Consider the following 17,992-nt stretch of genomic DNA (forward strand, 5'->3'; position numbering starts at 1 on the left):
GGCCAGTGGAATGCGCAGTTAAACTGTTCTAACAACAGAAACCAGAGTTCTGCTGATTGACATTTGAAGTAAATCAGGGGTGGGCTTCAAAAAAATTAACAATCGGTTCTCTGCCTGGTTTCTGGATGGACGTGGCCATGGTGGGCACGGCCTAGTCAGCCTCCTGCACCACAACAGGGGTGGGGCTGTGGGTGGTGGGGTTTCACCCTCTCCAGGCTCCAGAGGCTTTCCTTGAGCCTCTAGGAGGGCAAAAATTGTCTCCCTGCATCCAGAGGCCAGAAACAGGCTTGTTTCTGGCCTTCCGGAGCTTCTAGGAGGCCCACTTTTTATCCTCCCTGAGCTTCCATGAAGGCCCTGGGCTTACCTGGGATCCAACGTAGGCTGTGAGAGGTGGGGTGGGCGGGGACAGCCAGTCCTTGAAACTACCAGTACAGTGAACCAGATGTAAAATTAATGTCCGGTTCGCCTGAACCGGTGTGAACCAATTTTGAAAGATGAAGCAGGACTTAACAGCAATGGATGACAGGGGGAAAAAAAATCAACAACTGTGAAAGATAAACCTCCTCCTTTTTTACAACCCTATAATCTCTTAATTTGGGGTAGAGTCCAGGTGACCAGATGGAGCCGAGCATTTACAAACAATAACATGAAAAATCAGGCCTTATAGATGCTACATTTAAGGCCCTATATATCTTTCAAGGATCTGGATCATATCAGTTTGCATCTTCATTGGAAAAGACCCTGATTTTGAGAAAGATTGAAGGCAAAACGACAAGGGGATGAAATCCTTAGCTGGCATCATTGATGCAATGAACATAAATTTGAGAAAACTCCAGGAGGAGGGAGGGCCCTGGCATGTTATATTTCATTGTACCTGACCTCAGGGCTGTAATAGATAAAAAAAATATTGGTAGAATATTTTAAATAACAATTTGATATGACTATGAGTGTGGAAAACCACTAATAGTGGAAATTATATGGTCATGGCCTACTGAGATGTGGCGAAATTTGAATTAAAAAGGCAGTGAAACCTTTTCTAGAAGAATGTCCAATAAAATTAGCACTCCAGGAAAGGAAAGTCATTGGTGCCAATTGCCTTGTATCTCTTGAATAAAACACATAAACTTATGAGCTGCGGTGGTGCAGTGATTAGAGTGCAGTACTGTAGGCTACTTCTACTGACTGCCAGCTGTCTGCAATTTGGCAGTTCCAATCTCACCAGGCTCAAGGTTGACTCAGCCAACCTTCTGAGGTGGGTAAAATGAGGGGCCAGATTGTTGAGGGCAAGAGGCTGATTCTGTAAACCACTTAGAGAGGGCTGTAAAAGCTCTGTGAAGTGGTATATACAGTAAGTCTAAGTGCTATTCCTATAGCTTATGCACTTTTTTCTGGGACACAGAAAAACATGGCTGCAAGGACATAGAAATCCTTAGGGGAACATTAGGGAAAAGATTGTTAGGGAATCAGAAGCTAAAACATATGAAGAACAGTTACAAGAATTGGGTATGTCTAGTTTAATTTTAAAAAGAGACTAAATGACATGATAGCAGTGTTCCAATATCTAAGGGGTTACCACAAAAAAGATGGGGTCAACCAATTATCCAAAGGCAGGACAGGAAGCAATGGATGGAAATCTATCAAGGAGAGATCCAACCTAGAACTAAATTTTCTGGCAATTAGAACAATTGATCAGTGGAACATCTTGCCTCTAGAACTTATGGGTGCTCCAACACTGGAGATTTTAAAGAAGAGATTGAACAACCATATGTCTGAAATAGTATAGGGTTTTCTGCCTGAGCTTGGACTAGAAGACCCCCAAGGTCCCTTCCAACACTGTTATCCTATTATTATCAAAGACCATGATGCAAAAAATACCATGTTCTGATGAATGTTGTATCCATTGACATTACATGGATACTCTCTTGCTTTTTTTTCAGCCTTTCTCTTACATTCAAATGTGCCAATTTTCTTTGAACCTTATTGGTTTTTAAGTTAAAATGAACATTCACTTCAATACGTAAAATGAATTAGACATTCATTTGTCCAGGATGGTATAAGGACTCCTGCTTTGGACTAGAAAACATCCTTCCAGCCCTATGCTTTTATGTTTCAGTGTATTGGTGGAAACAGATCTATTTTCAAACTGTATGAGCAGAATTTTTCCTTGGGATTTTTTTTTGGTTGCAGAGAAATTCTTATTGCCGTTACAAATTTAGTGGTGCCTCTTTCAGAACTCCATTGATTTCTGTTGAAATTTAGTCTTATGGGGATCAATGTCTATTTGTCTTCCTTCACAGAAGTAAGGCAAGCTTTAGGACTAGCTGTTGTGAAAATCAGACACTCCAATGATGTGAATCCCTTTGGGCTTATGTACCATGCTCTGTATCAGATTTGTTGGCAATTTCTTGTTTGTAGCATCAGCAATAGTTACAAGAGATGAGCCTTCAAACAAAAAAGGATATCAAATAGAGGAAAAAAATTAGGAGAAGATTCTCTTTTCTGCGGCCTCCTTTTTAGCACTGACTTTAGAGGTCACTAAGTCTTAAGTATCCAGAGACACAACTCTGACCTGTGGTTGAAAATCATCTAAACAATTTTAATTAATTAGCTGTAGTTGGTGTCACTAATCCCAAATCAAAAATCTGTTCTGTTTGCAAAGTACAGTTCAACGCTAGTCACTGGTTCCTAGTTTTCCCTCTCTGAGAAATACATTCTACCTTGGAGGTATGCAAACTTAATGTCCTCCAGATATTTTAGACAGACTCACATCTGGTCAATGAGCCAACATGGTTATTGACAAGGGATCATAGGAGTTGAAGTCCAAAAGGATGTCAGAGTGTGATGCCATAATGAGAATCCTAACTTATTTCTATTTAATAATAGGGCTGAAAGCTAATTCTAGCCTGTTAAAATGGGAAGAATCTAAGAGATCCTGTTTTGAATTGTCTGCTAAATAAACCAAAGAAGCAGCATCTGAACATTAGTTTACCACTTTTATGACAGGAGAAGCTGAGAGGAAATTGCCAAGAAGTGTCTAAACATAGCATTATTTCATGCTGCGCAGGATTTCTCAACAATTGTTCATTTTTATGAAGTCTAAATGTGATTGCTGTACTGTTCTTGTGCTTATTTACATTTCTTTGTAACTTGCTAGTCTTTTCTTTTGAAGAGAAGAGTGTCTATTTTGCCTCCACTGCATTTAAGCTTGTATTTCAGACATTTTAACTGACCTGTCTAGCAGATTGTTCCAGGCACAGTATAACTCAGTTCACAGCAGAGTTACATAAATGATAAAATTGACATACTAGTATTAGTACAGTACTCTAGAATCCCTTTCCAACAGGTTGCTTCTGGGCAAAAATGCCAGAAGTTTTCTGGATTTTTAATAGCTGTGGTGTAGACTGGTCACACCTAGGTAATGCGCGAGATAATCTAAGCTATATTCAATAGCTTACAGGAAGAGAATATATTTATTTTATTAAATTTCTGTGCTGCCCATCTCACTGATATACTGCAATTGCAACATGTAATGAATATATTGCTCCTTCATATCGCACTCATATTGGAGGCACCAAGGTGCTTTTGGGTTGAAAGAATTAGCCAGTGACATCACCACTCAGTAGGAGGTGGAGCAAAGGATGGGAGCTCACCCTACCCCACAGCAGCACTCAGGTATCCAACGTGAGCTTGCTGCTTTCAAGCCAGCATCCTAACCACATGAGCCATCATGTTCCTCTCCTGCTCCTTTATATTAAGACATGCATACTGCACAAGTCAAAAAGAGGGCTGTGAAAATATCTACAGACCCCTCACATCCTGGATATAAGCTGTTTCAACTTCTATCCTCAAAATAATGGTATAGGACACTGGACACCAAAACAAGTTTTTCCCCCAATGCCATCACTCTGGTAAACAACTAATTCACACACTCTCAAACTATTTAGTAAGACTGTATTAATATTATTCTTCTCATCTTTCCTATTACCTATCTCCTTTTCTACTTATGACTACTTATAACTTTATTGCTTATATCTTTACGATTTATATTGTTTTATTTAGTTTCCTAGTACAATTCATGTTGATTCTATCATTAAGTGTTCTATCATGATTTATGATGAATGTATTTTTATGATGACTATGGTTATAATTTATCACTTAAGCTTTTAAGTGATAAGTGATAACGCTTTTATGTAAAATGAGAGCTTATGCACCAAAGACAAATTCCTTGTGTGTCCAATCACACTTTGCCAATAAAGAATTCTCTTCTCTTCTCTTCTCTTCTCTTCTCTTCTCTTCTCTTCTCTTCTCTTCTCTTCTCTTCTCTTCCCTTCCCTTCCCTTCCCTTCCCTTCCCTTCCCTTCTATTCATCAATGTACTGTATATACACAAGGAGTGAGGCTTTGTTGCAAGTGCCAATCCTAACTTTCTTGATGCCCATTCCTGTACCGCTAAATAGACTAAAGAGTCTTCATTGAGATGGAGGCCAAAGGGTGGGTTTTTAATTGTATTTTTAGTATCAAATTTATTTTCTTCACTGAGACACCTAAATTGCAGCAGTCTAAAAAAGCTATTATTAAATTAATGTCACAATGAAAGGCTTTCAAAGTTGACCAGCACAAAGAAATAATCATTGTAATGTAATTAATCTAATGTATAAATGATGAGGAAAATGTCTGCAGTTCAGAATTACTAATACAAAGTTATAACTGTATAAGAACTCTAGAAGAACCCAGCGATGGGATTAACTTTTTTTTACTACCGGTTCTGTGGGCATGGCTTGGCTTGGTGGGCTTGACTTGGTGGGCATGGCAGGGGAAGGTTACAGCAAAATCTCTATTCCCTCCCCACCCTACTAACCTGCTTTACAGCTCTGTTAGTTGTAATTTAAGGAAAGGCAATGTTACTAAAATTGTTTATACTGATTGTGCTGAAGGAAAGAAACATTTGTTTATATATTTGCTTTATTTTTCTTTATTTCATTTTGATATTTTTTGTTTCTGTCCTATTTTTCTTTTTGTATTATTCTCTTTTCTGCATCTTATTTTGTCCCTTTCAAATTTGGATTAGGTTTTATGTTTGCAATGGTAATTTTAAATACATTATTATTAAGAAAAAAGAAAACTACCTAAACATCTTTCTGAAAACACCAGAAGTTGAGCCTAATTCAAAGAAGTTTTTAATCTCTGTTAGCTATTTAGGACTGCCCAAGGAACAAGGTAACTCGGGAACAATTTTTAAAAAAATGCATGGATAAGTTTGTAGAACTGATATGTATTCAGACGTAGCCATGAATTCCTTTCAGACAGGTTTAAGGTTTGCAATATATATATTGCAAATATATCTCCCCTTGGGTATTCTAAGGTCCAAGAACAGGTTTAAAAGTTATGCAATAAAGGAGCATTGAAGATGCACATTAAGAAAACTTTTTTTCAACGTTTGATCTTTGTTCCCTGGCAAAGTTTCCTTTCCATCCATAGAATAAAACATTCTCTCTGGAAGGTGCCAAGACAAAATGTCAGAGAAAGTATGTAATGAGCACTAGATAATGAAACACCTCTTGACACTATTTTGACACATAAAAAGTATTCAGGTTAGATTGCCTTCGTGTTCAAACCTGGGCACCGATGTGGTAAAATTTGTTCTGAAATATAGTGTGGGATTCATTAGCATTTAAAATTGGGGATGAGGCAAAGGTGTGTTCTGAATAACTACTAACATTGCAGTCATAGAATATAAAATGCTGATTGTGTTTAGGAATCTGTCTCCAGATTAGCTGTTTTACACTTTCCTGAACAATTCAGCAACTTCATTAAAGGCATTGGGGATGACAAAATTAACAAGCAGAAGGCAAGTTTAAGTGATTACAGAGACTCTTCAGTTTGCCATTTTCTGGGTTAGACTCTAATGTTGGGAGGAAAGCTCATAACCTAGGCTCTCTGCTGCTTTGATGCTAATTAATGAGGTTATTCAATGCTTTGGATTTGATTCAGAAGAGATGGCTTGTATATCACACCTCTCTGGGACTCATTAAAGCAGCTGTGTCTGTTCCCAAGATTGTATGAGTGCAACGGAAGCAGCAGCTGTACAGTCCTAGAAAGTGACACTAGAATCCGACAGTTGTTATTCCATGGTCCCAGGTTCTGAAATGCCTGTTCTAATGATTAAAAATTAAATCCAAAATACTGGAGGGCTATAACTTCGAGGGCTATAACTTCAAGGACTAAGGCACCGTTTCTGATCTACAAGCCATTATAAGATGTTGTGGTTTTAGCTGAAACGGTTCTATATCAGGCAACCAGAAAGAAAACAATCACCTACCCAGATGTTCGATGGAATAGTACCGCTGTTTGCTGTCCACCCGCACTGTCTCAGCATAGGGGCTGCCTACCCCATAGCCAATGATGTAGCCACGTACAATGATGTTTGGATTCAATGGTGGGGTCCAGCTCATTACAATGCTGGTTGACAAAGGCCTGACGTGAAGAGAGCTTGGCTGATCAGGTACCTGTGATTCTGGAAGTCAAAAGAAGAGATTGTTACCATTGACATAGAGGCATCTGAACAACGGGAAGATTTCTCAAGGAGAGAAGCAACCTGAAATGAAGGAAAAACTTCCTAATATTGAGAACCACCAACCAATGGAACAGCTTGCCTTCAGAAGCTGTGGGTGCCCCATTACAGGAGGTTTTTCGGAAGAGACTGGACAGTCACTTGCCTGAAATGGTATAGGGCAGGGGCCTTCCAACTTGAGAGCTTTAAGACTTGTGGACTTCAACTCCCAGAATTCCTCCTCCAGTCATGTTAGCTCAGGAATTCTGGGAGTTGTCTTAAACTTGCCAAATTTGAAGACCCTTGGTATAGGATCTCTTGCTTGAGTAGTGGGTTGGACTAGAAGATTTCCAGGGTCCCTTCCAACTCTGTTATTCTATTATTGTCAAAGGCCATGATGCAAAAAAGTAACAAGTGTGTTCTGATGAACATTGTGTTTATTGACATTATACTGGTTAGATAAAACACTCGCCAAAGAGATCTCTCTAGATGAGGTGCCAAAGTGTTTTTAATAGCTAAAACTAATTTTGTTGTAGAGCATTAAAAAGTCCATAGTAGGGCATGAAATCGAAGTTCTGGCCCTTCTTTTAATTACAGTATATATGATATGCACAATACACATTAAAGAGTTCCTGGGCTTTGATTATATGGATACTGTTGTGATTTTTTTAACCTTCCTCTTCCATTCAGATGTGCCAATTGTCTCTGAACCTTACTTTGTTTTTAAGTTAAAATGAAAGTTCACTGCAATATGTAAAATTCTGATCGATTGATTTCAATATTAGGTAAAAATACCTCTGATTTTACATAGTTACATAGCTACATGCAACTTAGCATGCAAATCATTTCAATACTGTACTCAGCTTCTGAATGATCCTACCTAGCTGAATATTTTCTTCCAATTATAATACCTCACAGGACAAAACATCGCATTTGCTAAATGCAATCTTCCTCATATTACCATTTATTCCCACTAAATGGAAGACTTGAAATATAACACTACAATTATTCTTTAGGGGGGGAAAGAGAGAGAGATGATAATAATCAGGGGTTAAGAAGAAATCAATAAATGTAAGAGAGAAAACAGAAAAAGGATCTACAAACACATTTTTAACAGTGGTATAACTACTGTACAGTCAAACATAAACACAATTCCAGTCAGCTAGCCATAAGCAAAGTGCTTGTAAAATTGCCTTTATGTTTCCATGATTACTCAGGTCAACCTCCTGTTTTTTTAACCTCCTATGGATCACTCACGATGGCTTAAAACAAAAATAAATCTGAATATGCATTTACAAAGCACTTGAATGAATTTTATGCCTTGAAAGCAGATATTCTTGATGGCCATCATTCGTAACAGTGAGTGCTTTAAAATCTTGCAAAATGAAAGGAAATTCTTTCCTTGCCAGTTTGTAAAGATGCTGTTGTATCACAAGCCTCTTCAGAGCATCCAGAGACTGGCTTTATGGCAGAAAGAGATAAGGTGTTGGCATTTCTTCACTGAATAGGTAGAACTGGGGAAGACGAAGATGAAGGCACATACATACATATCTTAGAATAGCATTGAGGGATCCCATCTGAGTTGGTCATCAGGACCAAAGGTTTATTCGTCCAACTTTTGGGGGTCATGTAGAACAGCCCCATGAATATATTCTGGAAAGAGAGAAGTTGATGGGTTCCAGCACGAGCCCGAAAGCTTGGAAGAATAAACATTTGATCCCGGGGACTGACTTAGATTGGATCCTGAAAAAAATGAGTATATAAATAACTAGCTCGATACCTGTGCTTTGCTACGAAACTATGTGGTCAGGCTTAGTTTTGGGGAGGAAAAAAGGGGGAAATTTTTGCCTCTGCCTACAAGCATCCATCGATATTCATCTGGCTAGTGTCCTGTCAGCGTGTGAGTGGTTGTCCCGAAGGTGCTTTTTTCAAGAGGCAACTGGACTTTCTGGTTTTTCTTCGATGACATTTTGCTTCTTATCCAAGAAGCTTCTTCAGCTCTGACTGGATGATGGGGAAGGGAAGGATTTATTCTCCTTGAAGACTGCTAGTCATTTGCCTTCTTTTAGCAGGTTGTTAAGGTCACCTGGAGGTTTATCTGTTTCATCAGGGTCACCTGAGTAGTGCAAATGGGAGAGGAGCCTTCTTGGAACTGTTGAAAGGTCTGTGTTATAGATTGGAGATAGATGATGTCGTATCCAACCTCTCTGTTGAGAGAGGGCTGTTCAATTTTGACCTAGATGGCCTCTTTATCCCCTCTTTCAAACCAGCGGTCCTCTCTGTCCAAAATATGGACTTTGTTGTCTGTGTCTTTTAAATGCAGATGGACTGCTGAATCTAGTCCTGATGTGTTTGTTCTCCTATGTTCTTACAGATGTTTCATTACCCAACTGGGTAAGATCTTCAGTGCTATCTTCTTTGTTTATATGCAACAGCTTATTCTGAGCAAATATTATCTTTTATCAGTGAAATATCAATGCAAAATGTTTAAGCAGACAAAATGTCCATGAAAGCTTCCCACCATAAAAACTGAAATTAAAAAAGCATTTAAAGAAAAAATGATGAGACTAACATTTGTCAGTGTTGCTGACCTTGATTGTTTTCTCTTTGCCTTTAATACATTTTATCGGATTTGTGATGAATTTTGGCAAAGTTTCCAATAAGAAGTTCAACCCACTCTCAAAGTTTGATTAGAATGGAAGAAGATTAGAATTAAGATATAGCAGCGTTAACAAAATTTTAATAGAGCACCATTTTCATTTATTTTTGAGCTATGCTTACATAATTAGAAATAAATTGGAATATATCACATGTTAAAAGACAGGATGTCCTGAGAACACAGGGCTTATGTAATTTGTTTTTTTTACAATTACATAAAAATATTTGAAATTGCTTGCTATTTGTTTCTGAAATAGTTATTAAATGCCATTTTAAATCAGCTTTATAAAAGTTACTGTATTCACTTGGGTGTTGAGGCAAGAGTCTAATAAATATAACTATTTTTTATAAATGTAAGAAGTAAGAATAACAAAGAGAGAGAGAGAGAAAGGAAAGGCTGATGAAAAAGAAAGTTTGGTGTTGAAAGTTGTTAACTATCACATAGCTCATTAATAATTATAACTGATGACTTGAGGAAGAGCTAGGGAAAAAAATGGTTCCAGAAATAGATCTTAAATATCAAACTGGTTTCAATATATGATATGCTAATAATGTAAAAATAATAAATTTCCATAGCCAGGCCATTCCAAATTATACACTGAGAAAAACTGATTTTGAAACCTGCCTATACAGTATTACGCAAAGTGCTACATTCATCTTTATGCCTAATTTATTTTGTAAATGTTTGCATAAATTTCCGGTCTTGAGAAGGACAGCAGAAAATAAAAATCCTTTTCTTCAGCCCTGGAAACTCTTCTGAACTTCTTAGAATTCATAGACATCGTTAATCCTTTTGTACACAGAATATAATTGTCTTTATGAACATGGTCTATAAAGCTGAAGTTTTCTCTACTCTCAGTCCCAGTTTGGAGTGGTCAGTTAGAAGACAGGAAGAAAACTAGTGACATGACTATTGGGATGCGTTTGGTTAAAGGAAAAGCAAGGAAGCAATCGTAAAGAGTGGGAATAGAAGAAAAAAATTGACCAAGGGGACACATTATTTTAGCAAAGAAAAAGTCAGAAGGGTTTTAAGAAGGGTTAAGGGATGAGATGAATTCTACTTCATGGGGGCATGAATTGGCTGGATCATTACGTGTCCCAAGATAATGTTGCAGGATCCAACATGGGTCGGTCACTGGAACTAGAGGTTTTGCCTTCCAAGTTTTCGGACTTTGTGATTCTTGATGTTTCCCGAAGATGGGCTCAAGCATGAGTCCAAAAGGTTGGAAGACAAAACCTCTGGTCCCAGCGACCGATCCAAATTGGATCCTTGCTGGATCGTGTTTAGGAGGAAACAGGAGAAAATTCCATGTCTACCTAGTAGTATTCCTGGTTTGTTTTTATCCAGGTATAACTCTCCTTAGGCTTTTAAGGAGATATTTGCAGATAACTTAGATTAAAAAAATATTTAAAAAATTTAAAATTTTCTCCCTGACAAATGATATACATATGTGGAGATAGGGTTTTCCCCCTCTCCTGAGTAAAAGAAGAACTGGTGGAATATACTAGGATTTTCCACCTTCAAAATACAATAGGATGCCACAACAAGAAGATAGAGAAGATAGAGAATAACAGAGTTGGAAGAGATTTTGGAGGTCTTCTAGTCCAACCCACTGCTTAGGCAGGAAACCCTACACCACTTCAGACAAATGGTTATCCAATTTCTTCTTAAAAACTTCCAGTGTTGGAGCATTCACAACTTCTGGAGGCAAGTTGTTCCGTTGTTCTAATGGTGAGGAAGTCTTATTCTTCATGTTCTCTTCCACAGAGTGAGTTTAGCAGGAAAAAAAAAATACTATAAGGGTAATTGTTTTTCACTGTAAAAATATGATTGTTTTTTAAATTCAAACTGCAGTTTGATATATAGCTGGGGTGTCAAATTCATGGCCTGTGGGCCAGATGTGTCATGTGCTGGCCCCTCCCCCACCCAGTTTAGCAAAGGGGGAAAAAGTCCTAATATGTCATGTGACGATGCAGTTATGAAGTGAGTTTGACCCCTGATATATAGTATCAACGAGCATCTTTGGCTAATTTTGCAAAAGCTAAGCAGGGTCCGATGTGGTTAATGTAGGAAATTTCAGGAGGTCAGACAAAACTCTCCCCCTTTTTTTAAAAAAAGAAAATGAAACATGGGTTTTTCTTTCAAAATGAATATTTAAAACCTTTCTAGCTGTTGGAAAGACTGTTTTGCTTTCCAGGGAATCTTGAATAGCCCGCATTGTTTAGGTTTCTAATTGCTTTAGCAAAACACACTGATGAAAAGGCATATCCATAGGGAGTGAAGGGAATTCTTTAAAAGATACTATTTGTTTCCATGTTAGTGCAAATGCCAAGAAGGCAGCAGTGATGAAACGGTTACAGCAAAAATGAGAAAAAGGGGCCTGGAATAACCAACCTCTTCCTTAGCTGTCTTTTCCTTCCTGTGCTAGAGTTTACCAGATCTGTTTCGCTATGGGGATGATCCTTAAAGAAATCACCTCAAAGAGGGATAGGCCAAAGCCTTTTCCAGATTTAATAGCAGGTCTCTGGCTGATGCGCAGTAGACTGTTAAATTACAAAGATGCGCAAAACGGCGTTCAGATCATGAAAGTGCACAGAACAACTCTCCTTAGATTTAAAACCGTTCTCCTGAAATGAATAAATATTGGGGTTATCAATCATGGATTTATGATCCATTCAGTTGAGGCATTCATTCTGAGCACTCAGGGGGATTCTCTGCTCTCAAGACTTTAGCTGATTGCACCAATTTCAACTGAGCAAACTGGCTCTATAGTTCTCTGACGAATCAGATGCTCTGCCAATTTCAGCCTATCAAGGAAAAGCTTTCCCATCTCACACTTCCCGTTGTGTTAGGATTCAGGCACTCAGAATTCCTACCGATTTGCTCATTCCTACAGAGAAAAAAACCTGGAGGTCAGAATGATTGGGGGATTCTGGGGGTTTAAAATGCCAAAACATGCAGAGCATGAGGATACTATACATCTTAAGAAGAAAAGGCAGGATTAAGAATGAGCGTGGCTGGAAAAAATGTGAACCGAACAGGGGTGGAATTCAATTTTTTTAACAACCGGTTCTGTGGGCATGGCTTAGGTGGTGGGCATGGCTTGGTGGTCATATGACTGGGTGGACGTGGCTTGGTGGTCATGTTATTGGCTGGGCATGGCCAACTCAATATCACTCACATTGAGGCACGCATCTCCTTGCCTGGCCTCTCATGACTGGGGGGATGCTGCAACAGTCGTAAGTGTGAAAAATGGTCATGTCACTTTTTTCAGTGCCATTGTAACTTTGAATGGTCACTCCACACAAGCAAAGTACCAGCAAAGGAGGGAAAAATAACTCCAGAGAAGTTCCTGAGACAGGAAGTCTAGTCCTGCCAAGAATGTAATAAGGATTAACGGAGAGGCAGTTTCTGTAAGCAACACCAGAATGTTTCCTCCCTGCCTTCCTTACAGGATTAGGCCAGTAATTTCTTCTAACAACTGGTTCTCTGAACTGCTTAGAATGTTAACAATTGGTTCTAGCGAATAGGTGCCAACTGGTAGAATGCCACTCCTGGAACTGAATGCAGAAGTGAGAGTCCAGCACAACAGAAGTATCTCAAGATACTTTGGTCATATAAGGCAAAGGAATAAGGCTTAAAGCTCAGAAGAGGAACAAAATGAGAAAATTGTAGTCAGATGGAGTTAAGGAGATCTTCAAAATGAAAAGAAGTGAGATATTTGAAGAATAAAAGGCAATAAGAAACATAGCTGAAGCAATAATGGTTTGGAAGGACAGATATAGAAAGGTAACTGGTGTTGATGTAAATTAGATTTAGTGATATTTCTTTTTCTTGCTTCACTATTCTTTTTAGCTTTTCTGTTAGTTGCATAATGATGTTTACCCTCAAAGTGAGTGTTAGGGGCAGGTCTCTATGATATAACCTCCTGCTCAATACAGGAATCTGAATTAAAACATTCTAGAAAGATATATCTATCTGATCTGATCTGTATTCAATCAGTTCCAATGTATTAAAAAATAAGTTCCAACTTTTTCTACTGAAATCCACAGTACTTTTCTGTAATTTAAACCATTATTCTTTTGGTCCTGCACTTTGGGAAAACAGAGAGCAACTCTCGGCCCTCATTTGTAAAAAAATCCGTTTAGATACTTGAAAAGTTTTGCCATATTTCTTTTGCTTGATCCTCCCCCCGTCCCCAATGTTAAATATATCCAACTCTTCTCCTAGGACTTTGTTTCTAGTCCCTGACCACTTCATTATCCTCCTTGGCACCTGTCCCAGTTTCTCTGAGGTCCTTTTTTAAAACTGAGGTGCTCGTAATTGGAAAACTAATCATATGGCTTTCCAAGCCTTAGCAGCAGCACTAGTACAGCTCTGTTTCATTTGGGAATGGATTTCTATGTCCCTGAAAGGTTGAATCTTTCACAAAAAAGGCTAAAATATAAAATATCTTACAGATACAGATGAACAGAGTTGGAAGGGACCTTGTAGGTCATCTAGTCCAACCCCCCACCACCCAAACAGGAGACCCTACACCATTTCTGACAGATGGCAGTCCAGTCTCGAAAGCTTCTAGTGATGAAGCTCCCACAACTTCTGAAGGCAAGCAGTTCCATTGGTTGACTGATCTCACTGTCAGAAAATTTCTCCTTATTTCCAGGTTGAACCTCTCCTTGTTCAATTTCTGTCCATTATTCCTTGCCTGGCCTTCAGGTGCTTTGGAAAACAGATTGACCCCCTCCTCTCAGTGGCAGCCCCTCAAATATTGGAAGACTGCTATCATGTCTCCCCTGGTCCTTCTCTTCACTAGACTAGCCATGCCCAGTTTGTGCAACTGTTCTTTATATATTTTAGCCTCCAGTCCCCTAATCATCTTGGTTGCTTTTCTCTGCACTCTTTCCAGAGTCTCAATGTTTTTTTTTTATAGCGTGGTGACCAAAACTGGATGCTTGTATCAGATGCCTGGGGAGAAACAATGAGAGATGTTTCCTGATGTCATGAGCTTCTGGAAACCATTTTTCCCCTTCTAGACAAGAGAACTTGGTTTCCTCCAGTGAATCCATACATACATGCTAATGAAACCCTAGGCTTACGCTGAAGTATTTCAAAATCTGGAAAGCTTTGCCTTCAGGCTATAAGAATTCCAATAGATTCCAATAGATTGAGGGGCTGCCACAGGGAGGAAGGGGTCAAGCTATTTTCTAAAGCTCCTGTAGGCCAGACAAGGAGTAATGGATGGAAACTGAAGAAGGAGAGATTTAACCTGGAAACAAGGAGAAACTTTCTGACAGTGAGAACGATCAACCAATGGAACAGCTTGACCTCGGAAGTTGTGGGAGTGCCATCAGTTGAGACTTTCAAGAAGAGATTGAACTGCCATTTGTCAGAAATGGTATAGGGTCTCCCACTTGGGCTAGATGACCTACAAGATCTCTTCCAACTCTGATTATCTGTATCTGTATCTGGACTGAGCAGATAGATTTTAGACCCGCCACAGAGTAAAACAGCTCTTTAGCTATTTCATGCAGTACCCACAGCATGGAAAATATTGAAGTTGAAGGCTACACTGAAAACTACCCTTGCTCTGAGCATCCGTCCAACTGTTACATTTTGGCAAAAGACATGGTAGCAACAGCTGGTCCAGAAGTTAAAATTAGACAGATGCTTAGAAACACCTTGTGAAAATAATGGAAGAGGACAGAACTGTCTTTTTTTTCCTCATTTCTACTTCACTTGCCCATACACACAGAGAAAATTAGCAGCATGCAATCAATGAAAACACTTCTGCTTGAGAAAATAGTCAGGCATCAACTGCAGTAGTTTGGACATTGGATCATCCTAACCTCCACAGCAGTTTACCCAAAAGGTAAGGCAACTATCTGAGCACAAAACAGGCATAACAGCTGTGAAAATAATCACAATTACCATCAAGATCACTCTCTGGAGTTTCTGCCATATACCACTCTGAAGAAGGTCCTGTTCCATTGGCTGTCATAGCTGCAACCTGGAAACTATATTGGCTTCCTTTGTCAAGACCTATTTGCAATACAAACCAAACAGAAAACATACAGTTAATGCTGCTGACATTCTACAAGTCATGTTAACAGAACCATTTCTAGCATAGCAGTATGTCTCCAAACCTAGTTCTCCTCTCCCCACATGACAATGTCTACATGTACATGCATCAGCAGGATGAAGGTTTCTTCACTGAAAGTTATGAACTATGATCTATCCCACTGGCCTAGTGTAGGGGGGTTGGTAGATTTTGTTTTTAATTTTTTGCTTTGCAGTCTAAGACTTTAAGAGAGTGACTGGCCCAAGCTGACTTACATGCATAAGGAAGGACTGAAATAGGGTTTCCTACCTCCAGTCTGTTCCCCTGTGTTGAATTCAGTGGTTGGATCCAACTTTTTTTTACTACCAGATCTGTGGCCGTGGCTTGATGAGCGTGGCATGGTAGGCATGGCAGGGGAAGGATACTGCAAAATTCCCATTCCCCCCACCACCACCACACTAACCTGCTTTCCAGCTCTGTTCTCCTGTGCAGGGCAACAAAAGCAGACCCAGCTGACTAGCTGGGACTTGGGAGCCAGAGAATAGATGGGAACGGGGCCAGTCAGAGGTGGTATTTGCCAGTTCTCCAAACTACTCAACATTTCTGCTACCAGTTCTCCAGAACTAGTCAGAACCTGCTGAATACCACCTCTGTGGTATCTTGAACCTTTTGTCCCCTTCCTCTGATCTCAGTCCAATTTATTCCTTTCTATAGAAGAACAGAGAGCCCAAGCAGTACCTGTGAAAGGAGCACAGGAGATACGTACCTGTGTTCCTTTCTCCCCATCCCTCCTTGGCAACCATTTTGCCTACTCATCCCTTCTTGGCTCTCCCTCATTCCCAGGACAACGCAGCTGCCAATCAAACAACTGCCAATCAAACAGCAGTGTTGGGCAAGAGGAAAGGAGGGAAGGCAAAATGGTTGCCTAGGAACTCTGCCAGCACTGTTGTCATGAGGAAAATGTTCAGGAAACTGAGTTGTTGCCGCACAATTTTTCCCACTCCTACCTTCTAATTAATAACACCTCTGAAAAAGTGTAGCCAAAAATCTTTTTTTTCCTAAAGCAGATAGTATCACACTTAGGCCGTGCCCACCCCGGCTCTGCAAAGGCAAAAAATGTCATGATACATCACGTGATGTCACGTGACACAAGTTTGGCACCCATGTTATAGTAGATACAACAGGCTATCCCAAAGGTGCTTGTCAGTTGCTTTTTGAAAACTTTGTTTTCCTTGAAATATTTTAGTTCTCATCCAAGAATCTTCTTCAGTTCTGACTGAAGAACTGAAGAAGATTCTTGGATGGGAAGTGAAACATCTTCCAGGAAAAATGAAGTCCGCTTGCCTTTTGAAAAAAACACCTTTGGGACAACCATTAATTGGATGACTGAGAATCTGAATAAATATACCACAAACTAACCTCCCAGCTTGAATTTTAATAATGCATTCAATCCAGTTTGAATCTTGGAGCAGGTACTTTGTTCTGACAATTGTTATATTCCAACATAGGAGTGCCTTGAAGTTATTTTGTACCAGATTTCTCTTCCCTTTGTCAGCATTACATGTTTATCATTTCACGCATTTTATACTATCCATGAAGCATAACAATAAGCAGGCATGTTTAATTGCAGAGATACCCTGGGGAAGGATGTTTGAAACTCAAAAGAACCAAATCCATCTTTAAAATTCTAGCTGATGCTGGATGTAACTATAAAATCAACAATAGTGATTTAAAGTCATTGTTGCAATTTTGAATTACTTGGGTATTGCAGCTGTCCTCATTAGCAGGCGAAAACACCTGCCTTTACTAGCAGATGCTCTTAAGGAAACATACAGTCTTGCTGCTTGAATATTTAAATAATCTCTTTAAAAGCTGCAAGATTCCCAGTTCCTTTGGAGAATACTGTAATATAGAAGCAAAACTGTGACAATGAGGTTTCCATTTGGTTATGTTCCATTCAGCCTGCAATTTCTTGAAATTGATTTACACTATCTGCATGATTTGTTTGTTTATTATTTATTTACCCCACCTTTATTATTTTCAGAAATAAATCAAGGTGGTGAACACACCCAATACTCTTTTCTCCTCCTATTTCCCCCACAATAACAATCTTGTGAGATGGGTTAGACTGACAGAGAAAGAGGGAGGGGGAGGGAGAGGGAGGCAGGAGAGAGAGAGAGAGAGAAGGAGAAGGAGGGAGGAGAGAGAGGGTGGAGATGTAGGGAGAGAGAGAGAGAGACTGGCCAAAGTCATTCAACCTGGTTTGTGCCTGTGGTGGAACTATAGAACTCATTGCTGCCTGGTGATTGGCCCAAACCTACCCAGCTGACTTTCATGCCTAAGGCAGGACCACTCACACTCTTGTGGCTTCTAGCCCGGTGCATTAACCACTAGACCAATTTAGTCTATCAATAGTTAGTTCCATATATTTATAGGCCTACTGAGAGGGATTCAGCATACCGCTGAATTTACTTGGGCTAGCTGAGAAATGAAAGGAAGTTGATATTTCTGACCAGAGATGGACATGTTATGACTGAACAGCTCTGAAAGTATATCTTGGCTTAGAAGTTGCCTCCAACTCTTGCAAGTCTTAAGGAACGTTTCTATAAACAAGGGCAAAAAAGGTACGCGTGAAACTTCAGGTGGAATCAGATACCTATGGAAAGTTCCCCTGCATTCAGATATCAAAACAATGGCCATTTTGTTTGCTTAGAAATAATGACCAA

At 39.4% G+C, this 17,992-nt stretch overlaps 1 protein-coding gene across 1 annotated transcript in view; it reads right to left on the reverse strand.

Moving 5' to 3' along the window:
- The window catches only part of DCC (DCC netrin 1 receptor), a 1,175,771-nt gene that overhangs the window by 163,298 nt on the left and 994,481 nt on the right, over positions 1-17,992 (reverse strand). Inside the window, exons 14-15 of the mRNA XM_087927493.1 lie at positions 15,137-15,247; positions 6,319-6,513 (exon numbers count right to left, since the gene is read on the reverse strand). Coding sequence (XP_087783619.1) covers positions 6,319-6,513; positions 15,137-15,247 — 306 coding nt within the window. The remainder of the gene's footprint in view (positions 1-6,318; positions 6,514-15,136; positions 15,248-17,992) is intronic.

This window comes from Pseudonaja textilis, chromosome 2, assembly GCF_049901715.1.
Source record: "Pseudonaja textilis isolate UNSWEBS1 chromosome 2, rPseTex1.2, whole genome shotgun sequence".
Taxonomy (NCBI): Eukaryota; Metazoa; Chordata; class Lepidosauria; order Squamata; family Elapidae; genus Pseudonaja; species Pseudonaja textilis.